The sequence below is a fragment of the Oreochromis niloticus genome, linkage group LG15, assembly GCF_001858045.2.
Source record: "Oreochromis niloticus isolate F11D_XX linkage group LG15, O_niloticus_UMD_NMBU, whole genome shotgun sequence".
Classification (NCBI taxonomy): domain Eukaryota; kingdom Metazoa; phylum Chordata; class Actinopteri; order Cichliformes; family Cichlidae; genus Oreochromis; species Oreochromis niloticus.
In genome coordinates, this window is record NC_031980.2 from 3,609,630 (window position 1) to 3,625,357 (window position 15,728).

Sequence of the window (15,728 nt, forward strand, 5' to 3'; positions counted from 1 at the left end):
CAGAAATCTGGAAAAGAGGAAAAATAGACGTGCCTACTGTTTTTTTTGTTTTCGGTGGCCCTAATTCTCCTCCGTATCTCAGACACAGATCTCACTGCGAGAACAGTAGCACATTTGAGAGGGGCAGCCAGTCAGAAGAAAGAGAATTAAATGGAGGGTCGTTTTTGAACTGTGAAATGTGTAAAGCAAGAGCTAGCTCTGGAGTTAGGTACTAAAAATACGGGCCTAGTAATGAGCAGGATAGGTCCACTTTAATGATTCAGGTTCAATATACACATGTGTATTTAAATAGGTTTGTGATGATTTTGAGATACTTAATCTGGTTTTCCTGAAAAAAACACAATCATATTTTTGACTGACACTTTATTTCAGGAACAGTATAGGCAGTTACTGTATGTGTCAGATGTTAAGTAGGTATTGTGTTAGGGTATTGTATCGTATTGTGTTGCACTGTTATTTCACCAACCTGACATATGCATGGTTTAATCAGTGATTCTGACATCACCCATGTTGTGAGCATGTACTGTATTGGTATCGCTTTCTATCTCGGTCCAGTGCAGTCTCACGCGTCTCGCCCAGCATCATCTGGGATAGGATCCCTCTCTTTGGAGTTTATCTTGTTTTTACGACAGTCGAGTTTCTTTGTAAATCCCGCCATCTGCTCAAGCTCATGAAATGAATATTACAGACGTAGAATTTTCTTTTTTTTTTTCTGTCACTTCAGGTCTGAACGTGATTCTTCTTTAAAATCTCCCCATTTTGTTTTTTAAACTATAATTTCCTCATTTATGTTATTCTTTCTTTATGTTTATTTTCGTAGCTTTAATGCTAACAGTGTGTGGCCATGTGTGCTGGTAAATATCTGTATTGGGATGTCCTTTTGTTTGACAGCATCTGAAAGAGCTCATTCTTGATTAAGAATGTGTATGCCTGAAATCAGTGTAATGAAACAGAACACACGTGGCTTTGCTTTCATTCGTTTTCAGTCAAAGTCATGTCATGAACACTGGCTGCTTTTAGTCATAGTCTGCATCCTTGTTTTTAAATGTGGAGCCAGAATGTGAAGTGCATTACATTTTCAAAACACTTCTCTAATACAAGTGTGTTGTAACAGAGCCTCATTTGCAGCAAGGCTTCGGCTTTGAAAGGTTCGATTTAGTGTTGAGACATCGACATCAAAGGTGGTATGAACTGAATCTTCTGCTGATGTTAACTCCCTTTGCCTTTGATATTGGAGTGTTTTAATTTTGTTGTGTGTGGCAAGTAGACTTTTTTATTTCTTGCAACTTGTAACTACTGTTGACGATCGTGATTTGTGAATGTAGTTCTGAACACTGAACATATTTATGTATATAAGGGATTGCGCATGTTTGAAAATAAACACTTAATGAATGGATTAAAGTCTTGGAAAATGAATTCACGGTGCTAAAGTGTTACACAATCACACATTTGAACTCCAACACGAATAATAAAAGAGCAACAGCCTGTTTTTAATGGTGAGGAGGAGGTTTTTTAAGACTGACATTTAAGTCTATGTTTTCTTAATCTCGTTTTAAAATCGGGGGAATAAAGGTCGCCAAAGCCAGCTGACGTATAAATCCATTAAAGGCAGAAGGGTGTGAATTTGCATGCATTTCATATACATGTATTTCTTTCCTCTTAGTATGCATTTCAGATATGCCTTGATTCAATTCGAGGTCATCTTGAGAGCAGAATGTAAACTGGTGTTTCTCATTTGTGCAGCTAGGGTGACTTCATCATATGATCTTATAGAAATCCAAGCGAGGGGCTTTTCAGACATCTTATACCCTCAGTTCTTATCCACCCAAGTGGCAGGGTGATGTAGGGTCACCCAACTTTCACAGGAAGAAGTGTTAACCTCTATACAAGCCCTGTGATTCACAATGCAGCATAAAGTACACCCACTGGACACTTTATTAAGTACAGAGAATTACCTTAATTGTTTGTGGCACAGATTCAACAAGTTGCTGAAAACATTCCTCAGAGATTTTGCTCCATATTGACACAACAGAATCACACAGTTGTTACAGATTTGTCAGCTGCACATCTATGATGTGAATTTCACGTGGGGTGGCTGTAGCTCAGGAGGTAGAGCAGGCCATCTACTAATTGGAAGGTTGGTTTTTCGATCTGCATGCCAAATATGCTTGGTCAAGATACTAACACTAAGCTGCTTTCCCATGCATCCATTAGAGTATGAATGTGTGTGAATGTTAGATGGAACGCTCAAAGCATAGCAGAAAGTGTTTGTGTGAATGGGATCAGATAGAGCAGAAAGGCGCTATGTAAGAAGCAGTCCATAATCTATATCCATTATTACCAGTCTATCACAAGCTGGAGAGCGCTGGAGGCTCTCACTCAGAGAACCAAGGTTACAATGTAACCATATGCTCCACCAAATCCCAAAGGTGGATTGAGATCTGGTGACTGTGCCATTTGAGTAGTGGCGTATGTGGCGTATGTTAAGAAACCAGTTTCCAACGATCTGAGCTTAAGTGACATTAATAAATGGTTGCACGGTGGTCATGAAGAAATGGACGTTCAAAACAAAAATACTCAGGCTGTGATGTCAATGTTCACTTGGTACAAAGAGCTGCCCAAAAATGTCTCCCAAACCATCAAACCACCACCAGGAGTCTGCATCCAGGAAGGACGGAGTCCTGCTTTCATGTTTATGCCAGATTCTGACCCTCCCAATCAAATGTCAGGGCAGAAATTATAAAAATTCTTCCATGTCTGATGAGTCTCAATCTTTATCAATTTTGGTGAGCCCATGCAAACCCTACTCTGCACTGTGCATTTAGAGAAGCTCTTCTGCCTACCTTGGTTGTAACAAGAGTTCATATAAGTTACTTGTTATTTGTTACCTTCTTATCAGCTCAAGCAGGCCACTTTCCTCTAAGCTCTGACATCACCAAGGCCTTTTAACTCTGCTGTTGCTCACTGGATATTTTTCTCTTTTTCAGATCATTCTCTATAAAGTCTACAGATGGTTGTGTGTGGAAATCCCAGTAAATCAGTAGTTCCTAAGATACTCAGACCAGCCCATTATGCACCTGCAACTATGTCACTTCACTTAAATTGTCATCTTTTGTCCTTTTACAACAAGTACGTGCTTCAGCTTATACATTTCCAAAGTTCACAGTATTTATTTTGACTAAAGACCAGTAAACTGAATTCAGAGTCACAATCAGAAAAATACTATTCTCTAACAGTTTCATAAACTCTGACTGCTGTGACGGGGTTTTATCCTCGGAACAAATTTATGATTGATGCAAAGAGTCGAGATCAGAGCGACAGAAGGCCACTTACACGACAATCATATCCATGAAAATAAGAGGCAGGGATAAAGTTTCATAAGCGGATTGTTTTGATCCATGTCCACCACACTGGCACTAATCACACTCTGCTAAGTTATTAAATTACACGGAGACATTTCAAAAAATACATTCAAAGCAGGTTTGTGGTGTTTCCAAGTGTTTTATCTTGGATTGTTAAAAAAAAAAAGAGGCAAATTTCTGTCACATCATAATCCTGATTGGAATAATGCAGTGTATGATAAGTGCTTTCTTTTACACTCGGGAATTTTCTGAAATTGCAGATGTAATATAATCAAACTGATTAAGAAATCAATACAAATCACACACAGGTATGATGCAAAGGATGAAATCATTAACAAACATCATTCAAATCCTACTGAGGAGGTTTGTCTGACGTTACATTGTTCATTTTGAGTGCTGTTAATGAACACACAAAAAACTAAACGTAACAATTAGTCTTGCTTTTTCTTTTACGTCCTCGTGCTACCAGTCAGACTGATCCTGTACAGATGCTTGAACAAGCAGTTCACTTTTAGTAGTTTGCTTTCACATGGCTTGTCGATTCTTTTCCAGGCTCTTTTCAATGTTGTCAATAACTTCCACTGCAGCCTGTGGGATCCTGGTTCCTGGGCCAAAGATGGCGCATACGCCACTCTGGTACAAGAACTCGTAGTCCTGCATTCAAACAGAGGCGGCACACGGTTTAGATTCACGGTGTTCAGGTGTGGGATGTTGGTAAATGTTTTAATCTTTAAAAAGGCGATGCACTCTTAAAAAATGAATAGCTAAATAGTAATTCAACTTTTATTATCTGGAGTGGGACGGATATTGTCAATAATTACCACAACTTCTATAATCCTTGAAAGGTAAAAGTATTTAAGTGTTCAGCAAATATTAATCAAACAGGAAAAGGATGGAAAGAAAGATACTCGAGCATTTATAGCTTGTGTTTTTCACCTATCTGTTAATTTCAAACCTACAATCTTAGACTTACATTTCAGGCTCTAAAAAAAGGCGCATTAGGAGATAAAATCCTCTGGTAATGCTTTAATTACCCAAAGGAAATCATGCACAGACTTTGTGTGTTACCTGGGGAGGGATGACACCTCCACAGATGACAAGTATATCTGGCCTGTTGAGCTTGTGGAGTTCCTTGATGAGCTCTGGCACCAGGGTCTTGTGTCCTGCTGCCAGCGTGCTGACCCCGACACAGTGAACGTCTGCATCGACCGCCTGCTGGGCCACCTCCCGGGGGGTCTGTTTGGGAGAAAGAAAGAAGCGGAAAACACAAACAACTCAGAGTGAGGTGGGCAGGAGTCGAGGAAAATAAACATGAATGCAACAGTAATGCTGCTACTGTATTGTAAAAATGTCATTTTTTAAAATGTAGAACTGCCAAAAGGTCCAAAGATCACTTAATGTGTCTTTTTGTTTTCATGTGTCACATTTTAATAACAATGGAACCTCCAAAGGATCGCTTTTCCATCTAGAAATGTTATTTTTTATTTGTTGACTGTGCCTACACAGTCTTTCACAGAGGGGTAAAGAGTCTCTTCCCATCATTACTTCTAAAAGACTTGACCTCTCTGGGTCCTCGATTTACAATCAAACACATTACTACATTTATTTTTCCATTATACATTTCTCTTAACTTTTTTACGCTGCCCTTCCTGACAAAACCCCAGAGAGATTTATGTCTCCTCCCACCATCTAAGCGGGGATCTCTTGGTTGTTAGGCAACTGTGTAAAACATTATAATGTGAAGTCACTCCCAACAGTTTTTAATGTGTGTTTTCTGAATCCTATTTCACAGTCTCATCTCTTAGTTTCAATATTTGATATGTTGTTTTGATTAATCTTTCCAGCTTTTTCAGAAACAGCGTAATACTTCATTGAGTTCCCTCTGTCTTTTCTATGAGCTGGGCTAAAAATAACAGCAGTTTAACGCCACGCTTTACTTACCACCACCAGCTGAGCTTAACACCAAGCTCTGTGATCAGTGGTGCGAACTCGTGCCAACAAAGTGCGACATAATTAGCTGTGGGGCTCACCCAATTCAAAATGCACACAGACCATGAGATCATCTGGCGAAGCTTAAATAAGCACCTTTAGGTTGTCTGAACTTTTGAACTCAGACTGTCTAACAAAGATGCGGCGATTGCGTCTGTGTGACTTCAGCGGCATGTCATTCATTTTTAAAAAGTTATGACAACCGCCAACAGCATGTTTTCAGCTTATATATGCATCTGAAATTCACTTAAAGCTAAGGTAGTATGGAGTCTTTATGGGGTTTGCCACCATTTCTTGATGTAGCTCGTCAGTACTAGCAGTTCCTCACATTACAGAGCATTATATAGAGAGCAAAACCTTTCTCCCCAAGGAGCACCATATCGATGCCGAACTTAGTGCAGACACCCAATCGCCATAGCCTGCTGCAGCTCAGAGCTCCTGAGCCTACAGTTTTTGTATTGTATATATATTAATAACGCTTCTCTTCCACTCGAATGTGACAGCTTCAGTAAGCACCAACAATAACACGGTCCTGGTGCCGAAACAAATGAACAAAACGAAACAATTATGATATATATATATATTAGATTGAGGTCATTACAGGCAGTAAAACGTCCTAATTCCTTGGTACAACATTCACCTGAAACAGTGGTCCGATGTCTACGTCAAAGCCCAGGTCTGCAAACCCCGTAGCGATAACTTTGGCACCTCTGTCGTGACCATCCTGCCCCATCTTTGCCACCAGCAATCGAGGATTCCTCCCCTCAAGCCTCTTGAACTCTGCAACTCTTTGTTTTTTTAGGGGGGGAAAGAATTTTACCTGAATCAGCAAATCAAGTGTCTAGCATATAAATTATAAAGGTCATGAAATAAATTGTTATTATTTTCTACCTGTTGTTGGCCAGAGTGATCTCTTCATGCTCTCCGAACTCAGTGCGGTAAGCCCCGCTCACCATCCTGGTGCTGGCCTTGTGTTCACCAAACACCTTCTTCATGGCTTCAGTTATCTCACCAACAGAGCATCTGCAGAAAAGAGCAGATTCAGATTCGAGTGATAAATAATCATTAAGTACTATTTTAAGATATCCACACTCAATACACTAATACCTGTTTTTTTAATCATAGCATTACAAATTTTATCATTGTATGCTCATTATGAATTATGGCAGAAATACCCACTGTAGTGCAATTTCTCAGGACATCACTGATCCGCAGAGGGTAATAAAAAAGCAACAGATACGTAATTTTACTGCTAATTTTAAATCAGCTGTTGAAATGTAAATTAGCGAGGCACTTGTGTTTATGAAATAACCCAGAATATTATATTGGAAGGAATTTAAATGGTTTTGCACAGATAACCAGATATGAAGTGTTCCCAGTCAGGCTATCCCCCTGCCTCCAAGGAAATGAGATGCAATTAGCACATGTACTCTTCACATAGTATTGCACCCAAGTGTTACACAGTTCATAATTACATTCTCACATAAGACCAGAGAGTAAGGTCGATAATGTAATAATAACGTTTAATTTCACATGTGACCGGCTTCTTAACCCAATATCAGAGTAACTAATGACTATTAAATAACCTGCTGCAGATCATCAGAACACACCAGGCAGACCCTGGTATTGTAGAAGCTGAAGCACATAAACAGGCTGCAGGTGTGCTGGTGTGTAGCGATGACATTATATATCGATTATATTCTGTGTTTTACGCCTTTTATTCCTCATGATTTGGTTTGTCACATAACAGTTTTGGGTATGAAAGGAAAATGAAAACCGGTGCTAAAAGTTACCCAAAAACAAAAACCCCTTGAAGAAAAAGCACACAGTGGATTACAGCGTAGTGATTAATACATTCACACAGGATATAATAAAAGGGGGAGGGTGCATTATCTAGTTATCTAGTGCTGGAAAAGGTCACTGTGCTCATTTGAAGGCACTGATTAAGAAACAATTTAGACTGATTAACAGACCAGAATAAAACTGCAGCCTGACTGAGGTTTTGAAGCAGCATTCACGCAGACATAAGACTGATCAAAAGAGCTTTTCTGAGTCAGTTTTGACCTGGCTCTTGATGCCTCCACAGCCAGAGCTAAAAGGTTGCCCTCCCTGGTTTGGGCACACTCCTCAATGGCAGCCAGACACTTCTTGGCTTTCTCAGGGTCACGGCTCTCCCTCACCTAAAGAAAAGGAGGCAATGTGATATAAACATGGCACTTAAATGTTTTCATCCATCATGCTTTTGTTTATACTGCTTATACATCAGGTTTGGGTACTTTCGTGTGCGTAAAATGTCCACATCGAATGCAATTTCTTTTTTTTATATTCATGACTTGGTTGTGTCACCAAATTGGGATGATATGTAGAAAAGTAAATTTTGCAGATAACTCATTGTCTCACAATGTGTAAGTATCCTAAATAAAGCCGTAGGGTCTAAATAAAGTGCACAATAAGTTTTTAAGCAGTAACTGCAAAGAAAAAAAATTAATATATTTAATACAAATTAATATATATATTTTTCTTAATGTGAGAGAAAGTTCAATAAACACTCAATGTTCAAAAGAAAATAGATTTTTATTCCTAACATTTCATGTTTCAGGCTTTAAAGACCTTATAAAGTGTTTTGAATGACCATTGTTGTTTTGGAACTGTGTAAATAAAAGTGAATAAAGTGAAATATTTGAGAAATTAAAAAAACATTAGAAGATTAGAAAGCCTTGATGTTTCCCAAACTCTGCAAACCGTTTTTCCTGTTTAAAGAAAAAAAGCTCCTGTGCTGATTAAAAGGCGCATGTGTCTTTGAAAGGTGCTGTATGTTATACTTGTCATACTGCCAATTCATCAAGCTGTCAACTGTATTACTGACCTTTTTCAGTTTTTCAATCTGCTTCTGGCGCACAGCAGTGTTATCTATGGCCAGGACCTCCACCGTCTCCTCTTTCTCCAGACGGTACTTGTTCACACCAACAATAACTTCTGAGCCTGAAACATTAAGGAGAAGGACAGAGGATAAATGACAGACACAAAGTATGTAAATGGTAACTTATTAGGGGGATGATGAGAAGAAATGAAGGTCATTATGACGCACGTGGTGAGAAAGGTTATCCTTTTAAATATACAACCTCAAATACATTTAAACTGCGACACTGCAGCATTTAATAAAAATATTAGCTCATTTTAAATGTTATGGCAGCAACACATATTTACTGCTGCGTAGCATCCCCTCTTCTTTTAACAACAGTGTGTAAACGGAGGAGACGAGCTGCTGGACAGGACTGTTGTCCTGTTTATGTCTGATGGAGGATTCTAGCTGCTCCACAGTCCTGGGTCTTCTTTGTTGTATTTTTTTAGTTTCATGATATTTCAAATGTTTTCAACTGATGAATTTAGCACGAAGTCACACAGTTGTGAAAGACAGTGTATGCAGTTTGGCATCATCTTGCTTAAATATGAAAGGCCTTCCCTGAAAAAGAAATACATCTGGATGGAGCATATGCTGCTCTAAAACCTGTTTTATACCTTTCCGCACTTGGGGCGTCTTTTCAGATCTTCAAGTTGCCAATAATTAGTGCCTCTCCTTTTTATTACAGAGGACACAGCCTCAGTGTTTTCCAAAAAGAAGTTCAAGCTTCAGTTGATTCAATCGCACACCAGTTTTCCACTTTCCCTCACTGTGGCTCAGAGAATATTCAGAGACAGTGATTTCTGGAAGTGTTCCTGAGCTGCACTGATTTCTGAGTGACAGAATCATGTCTGATTTCCATCCTGTCTCTAGCGCACAGAGATTTCTCCAGATTCTCAGAATCATTTGATGATATTACGTACCGTAGATCATGTAATTATTCTAAAAATATCTAGTCAGTTTTGGGAGATTGATGAACGTCTGCCTGTCTAAGATGCTGTTTTTATACCCGATCATGTTAGTGACATGTTGCCAGTTAACCTAGATAGTTACAAAATGCTCCTCGAGCTGTTTCTTTAGACTGACACTTACTTTTCCAGCCTTTTGTTGCCACCATCCCAACTTTTTTTCAGACATGTTTTAAAATGAGCCAACACTCTTCATAAAATATAAAATCAGTTGAAACATTTGATGTTTTCTATGTTCTATTGTGAATAAAATATGGGTTTTAGAGATTTGCTAACATTTCTTTCTGTATTCACATTAAAACGACGTCCCTTTTTTCCTCTTTGAACTGGGATGTAAATGATCCATTTCACTGCAGCGCAGTTCCACAGGCAGAGGGCAGGTTAAATGTTAGGACTGCTTTAAGTAATTAAAGTCAGGAGGGAGGTTAAAGAAAGAGAGGCTTTAAGGCCTTATGAAGAAGTACCTGAGTCAATGCGGGCCTGTCTACGAGCAGCACATTCCTCAATACGGAGCTTTGGAATTCCCTCGGCTACAGCTTTGGCCATGCCTCCCATCTCTTCGATGTCTTTAATAAACTATAAAAAGCAAAAGACCAGCTATAAAAGAATCTCTTTATGATTATGGGCTGCTGATTTAAACTACAGCAAGAGCACTTGGAGTAAAGGAGTTTCAAAGAGACAAATAAAACCTGCATAATACAAGATTCAGGTCAAAAAAGGATCGGAGGAAAGGGTTAATCAATAAGGAATTCACTGCTCTGGTTACTGCCTTTGGCCCTGCGACCAACCTTCAAAGCAGTGTTATAGACATCATCTGTAAGAGCCTCCATCATGTGCGAGCCTCCCCAAGGATCTGCAACTTTGGGTATGCCCGACTCCTCCTGGATGATGATCTGAGTGTTCCTGGCGATGCGAGCGCTTTTCACGGTGGGCAAGCCCAGAGCTTCATCGAAAGAGTTGGTGTGCAGCGACTGGGTCCCCCCAAACACAGCGGCCATGGCTTCAATCACCGTGCGGATCACATTGTTGTATGGATCCTGAGAGCGGTCACATGGCACATTAGTAATGATTAATTCATTTACAATTTTGATTTTTACATTTCTGTCTTTATTTGCAGATTTCGAAATCTAATAATTCTGGATCTTAAAGCTGGCCAATCATCTCCTCGTACTGTGAGCGCATTCAATAAAACAATTCCCACTTACTTGTTCAGTGAGAGACCAGCCTGAGGTCTGGCAGTGTGTGCGCAGGAGGAGAGACTTGGCATTCTTGGGCTGGAAATTTTCTTTAATGAGCGTAGCCCATAACCTCCTGGCTGCCCTCAGCTTGGCAATTTCCATGTAGAAATTCATCCCGATGCCCCAGAAGAACGACAGCCTGAAAAGAAAAACACAAAAATGTCAAAGGAGAGGTTTAATAAAAATTACAAGTGACACACCAGTGTAGAATTTAGTGTTTTCTATACAGAAAAAGAAAAGAAAAAGAGCTTGGCCTTGGTGCTCTATTATGGATTATATAAATGTCACTAAGCAGCCAGATAATAACTGTCACATACACTAGTGGTATGTGGTACTGATTAGCTAAAGATCAGATCAATCAGATCATTGTTTGGGACATAACCTTTCTTCCCCTCCTGTTATTTGCCATCCTTATCCAGCACTTTCCAAATCAAGAGGGTACATCATCCAAAATCAACTGCAGACCACGCCAAACAATAACGATCTGAATAATTACAATTTTATATCCAACCTTCTTCAACTGCCCGATCTGTCTCAGTCTGACATTTATGAAAAGCACAGCCCCGGCAATAAATTGGCGAAGCTACTATTTCAATTGATTTTGGCACACTGCAAATATCCTGGCACCAGCGTGCATGTCAGCTGCTAAGTAGCAATTACAGGAAAGACACGGAAAGGTTTTTCATCACATATTTGGATCATTCCATGCCAGTTCATCAAACGCCTCCCATTCCAGATTTGTGTCAAGAAAAGATACGCTTCTAATAGGAATTACACAAAACAGGGTCCCTACAGTGATTAGTCTTCTCAAGAAAAAAAAATACAGTTCCAAGCAAAAGTCTTTTTATATGTATTTTACCTACAAGGAGCAACTTTCTTGTCATTTTTTTGTAATGTTTTTGAGCAATAGTTCTCCAGGATTCCTGAAGATTTGGGACATTTGGTTGCTTTTTCATGTATTTTCAGTCCAATGCTTATACCTGACCATTTTCACAGGAATGTTTTAGTTTGTTAAGCCGCTTAACACCAACCTATGAATCATTCAAACATAAAAAGGCACCTAACTCAAGTGATGAACCTGTGTTAAGTCTACACATAACAGACAAAAGGACCAATTTTTAATAGTCTCTTTAGGCCCTTTGTTCGCAGCAGCCTGTCACAAAAAACAACATTCCCAGTACAAGCTTGTTAGAGCTGTACGAATTCTGCTTTAACCTCACAAACATTTATGTTTGCACATGTTTCAATAAACTGCTGCACATATTTCCCATCTTTCTAGCAAAATATGCTGAAATAAGAAGGGCGCAAGGTTAGCTCCAGACTTTTTATTTATGTTTTTCAAGCATAAATGTTTAAGTTGTGATGGCGCTCAGCACACATCCTTTATTCTACATCAGAAAAAAAACTGCTGGACTGTGAGGGTGTATAATTAAAAACACACATAAATATGATTCATACTAGATACATGAGAGAGAACACTATCATGAATTTTGGATAAATTCTGGAAAATAGAGCTAAATGCTCTAAATGGACACATTTAGACAATCTAATATATTGGTGCCTATTATTAAATGAGATATACCTGAACAAAGACCACAGAGAAAAGTTGCCTTCTTTATGTATCGTGCAGACGCTGTCATGAAACTGGTCTTGAAGCCTTTTTTCCCCCCCAATTGTTGCTCTGATCTTGGGTTTAATTTGCTGGAGCAGCAGTTCACTGGTAATCTGCACCACCAGTAGATGGATTCCTCACAGTGGAATTCTTTATTTTAAATATTTTAAGCCTTTTCTAAACATTTCTTGTAACCTAACAAACTTATCTGGAGGCCCACTGGAGCTGTTTCAGTACTGGCATAATGACACCACAACCTTAAATATAAAGACCACTGGACTCCAGATGTGAAATATTTAGACAGCTTTTTACAAAAAATAAGGTTCCAATCATTGGCACCCCTGTGACTGAATCTATATATTTGAAAATGTATTAAATATAGAGGAATACCTACTTTTTATTTACTTTTTATCTAATTTAATTTACAAAAATAACTTTAAAATTTAAAGGTTTTAATGTGGCACCTCTGTTGGTATTGTCAAATGAATGTGATGTAGTTATTTTTCACATGACTGAACCCATGTTAGCAAAAAACATGTAATTTGTGCAATTCCAAGAAAAACTTGATTTTTTTTTCTTTTTTTTGTGGTAAATTGCAGCAGAAATGAAGAGCACGCAATAACTGCATGTTTGTTTTTGTTAACAGTTAACGACTAATGGTTAACTGACTTTGCTTTTATGGTGATTCACAGTAATTTAATGGTTTGATATAAAAAAAACATTTGTTTACTGGTTAAATGTGGCTCATCACTGTCATTGTGCATTAATATTAATGTACGTTTTGTTCCTAAAAGGACATTTACTGAGCGTCTTATTCATTCACCAACATCACAACTGTTATTTGTTGATATTGTGACCATCACTGGCAGCAATCCTGCAGGCATTTGTGACGTGTTATAGCATAGATTTATTAGAAATATAAACTATTATTAAATAACATTATTATTAAAACATTTTGTCAACTTTTACCTTGGAGCAAATTCATCTATGGTTAAACCTGCTTTCAGTCCAGTGCGGCAGTACTCCAGGCCGTTAGCAATGGTGTAGGCTACTTCCAAGATGGCATCAGCGCCGGCCTCCTGAAGATGGTAGCCACTGATGGATATGGAGTTGAACTTAGGCATGTGCTGTGAACATGACCGTGGTAGTAAATCAGTTACACTGTGTTCAACAGCACCAGAAAAAAGGTTTCATTAAACCTGTGCTGGTACATACCTTAGAGGTATATGCAAAGATGTCTGCAATGGCGTGCATGGAAGGTTCCGGGGGGAAAATATAGGTGTTGCGCACCATAAATTCCTTCAAAATATCATTTTGAATCGTGCCAGTTAGTTTCTCTTTTGGAACGCCCTGCTCCTCTCCGGTGACAATAAACATTGCCAACACAGGGATAACTGCTCCATTCATAGTCATTGAAACAGACATCTTCTCCAATGGGATTCCATCAAAGAGCAACTTCATGTCCTCAACTGTATCTATAGCCACTCCAGCCATGCCCACATCTCCGTGGACCCTGGGGTTGTCCGAGTCATAACCACGGTGTGTCGGGAGGTCAAAGGCCACAGAAAGACCCTGCTGACCAGCTGAAACGAGAGGGTCAAAGAGTAGCGTAATAATTATTTCAACGCAAGTCTGGCAGAAATGTGAAAAACTTAGACCACAACAAAACCTACCCTTTATGTTGTCTTTATAGAACTTATTGCTCTCCTCAACAGTGCTGAATCCAGCATACTGCCTGATAGTCCAAGGTCTGTATGTGTACATGGTGGGATAGGGCCCTCTAGTGTAAGGAAACACTCCTGGCAACTCATCAACAACATCTTTTGAGTCTGCTTTGGTGTACACGGGCTTGATGTTAATCCCCTCGGGAGTGTGCCAGATCAGATCTTCTGGGTTCTTCCCCTTCAGCTGTTTCTTAGCCAGACCGGCCCATTCAGAATGCAGCTCAGAACGGTCCTGACAGGGTACTGAAGTATGGATCAGAGAGCAGTGTGTGAGGGATGAGGAGACTGAAGTTCTAACCAGGTGCCGGGCAGCCATTGCTGCACATGCCCTCTGTGCGGTCAGCATGCTTACTGTTGGCTTAATCACTCACACATGGAAAAACCTGGAGGCAGAAGAGAAAAAGCTGCTCAAATCAGCAGTTGTAGTAGGTTGGAACAATCTGGCAATTTCCAGTTAATGACTAATTAAATCTGTTTGACAGTTTAATACAAAACACAGCAGCAAGTGTCACTTGATAAACTAGAAATTTAAAGCTTACATGCAATGTTCTAATTTACTTGGGAAGATATTTTGCATGCATTGCTAGAGTTGCCTGTTTCATATCCTAAAGTGTTTTTGAAAGCAAATTAAATGATAATAAATTCATGTACTCAAACTTTATAGCAGATTGTAAGTGCAGGCTAGGTAGTCTGCAGTGATGTGGTTAAGTTTACAGAGATGGGCCGTGTTGGACGGTTGCAGGGCAGACCGAGGTATTGTGGTCACGGCTAGGTTTGGTCCTCGGTACCAGCAGAGACATTTACAAGAGAGAGATAGCAGTCAGTTCTAAAATGTAATTTATAAGATCATTTATATTTTAGGTTGAAAGTTATTGGTAGAAGTATAGCTACCAGGGGAGAAGCTTTTAAAATCTTATGTGTGCAAAGTTTGCAAACTTTTATGCAAATTGAATCAGATTTGACTGAATTATCTGCACATCAAGTTTTTATGGTTTGTTGACCTTTAAAATGCATTTCAATATGACTAAATCAAGTTAAGTAACAGGCGAGGGACACCTGCTCTTTCGTGGCGTATTTTAACGTACAGCTGATAAGAAATTAAAGAGAAGAAGAGAGAAGATGCTAACTAGTTATTAGCATAGTGGTAAAGAAACAAGCTGAACAAATACATGACAACATCACACTTTATCAAGTTACAAAACCACGCGGTGTTTAAGTCGCTGTGGTGGAATAAAACTAGAGACTTATATGAGAGCAATATGCAAAAAAAAAAAACAGACTAGGCTCGTTGCTAAGCTAAGTCAGCTAGCCGTAAAACGTTACCGAGCTGCACTCGTTTGCAATGGCGTAAACGTAAAAGCAAAACCGTGGTATACAACATGAGGCATATTGGTGCCTCGCGTGTTTAACAGTGAGTATTTTCAGAGATATTACAACAGAATTCTGACCTTGTCGTTTGTTTTCTTGTTCAGACTGATGACAGGCGTGTGTGCCTCTAGCCAATGGAGTTTGACAACAGAGACAGTCAGCCAATCGGTTGCGAGAATCAACTGCAGTACCCTTTGACCTATTACACCGGAAACACATGTTACAGCAAAGATATTTGACTGTCGTAGAGATGAGCGACACAAACAGTTGTTAGTATATGTGTATATTTCATTTGCTTTATTGAGTTATTCAGCTATTGATGTGGTTTTAATTGTAGTAAACAATTAGCACATACAGTTACCTTCATGGGATTGATACATATTTTTTATAGTGACCACCCTTATTCCCTGTTTTGTCAAAGCTAAGACTGAGAATTCATGTTTATTATTATTATTATTAGAGATTTCAGGAAAATTCAAAGTGATGCGGTGGGAAATACTGATAAAAAAAAACAGACGTGCAATGACTGCATATACTTAAAACCCATAGTTAAATAAAAAGTGGT

The 15,728-nt window shown here is 39.1% G+C and overlaps 1 protein-coding gene across 2 annotated transcripts; it reads right to left on the bottom strand.

Annotated features, from left to right (window-relative positions):
* Nucleotides 1-3,143: 3,143 nt before the first annotated feature.
* Nucleotides 3,144-15,368, bottom strand: mmut (methylmalonyl CoA mutase). Of its 2 annotated transcripts, none has more exons than XM_003440669.5 (13): nucleotides 15,244-15,368; nucleotides 13,745-14,178; nucleotides 13,287-13,654; nucleotides 13,041-13,198; nucleotides 10,427-10,598; nucleotides 10,010-10,258; nucleotides 9,686-9,797; nucleotides 8,218-8,333; nucleotides 7,416-7,531; nucleotides 6,243-6,374; nucleotides 5,992-6,139; nucleotides 4,431-4,598; nucleotides 3,144-4,016 (listed from the first exon to the last, which is right to left on the bottom strand). In XM_003440669.5, the coding sequence occupies exons 2-13, from the start codon at nucleotides 14,139-14,141 to the stop codon at nucleotides 3,888-3,890; spliced, it is 2,265 nt and encodes a 754-aa protein (XP_003440717.1). In that variant the 5' UTR covers nucleotides 14,142-14,178; nucleotides 15,244-15,368; the 3' UTR covers nucleotides 3,144-3,887. The 2 variants fall into 2 exon arrangements, with proteins under 2 accessions (XP_003440717.1, XP_025754799.1); XM_025899014.1 differs by lacking the exon at nucleotides 15,244-15,368 and adding an exon at nucleotides 15,119-15,142.
* Between the last annotated feature and the right edge of the window lie 360 nt (nucleotides 15,369-15,728).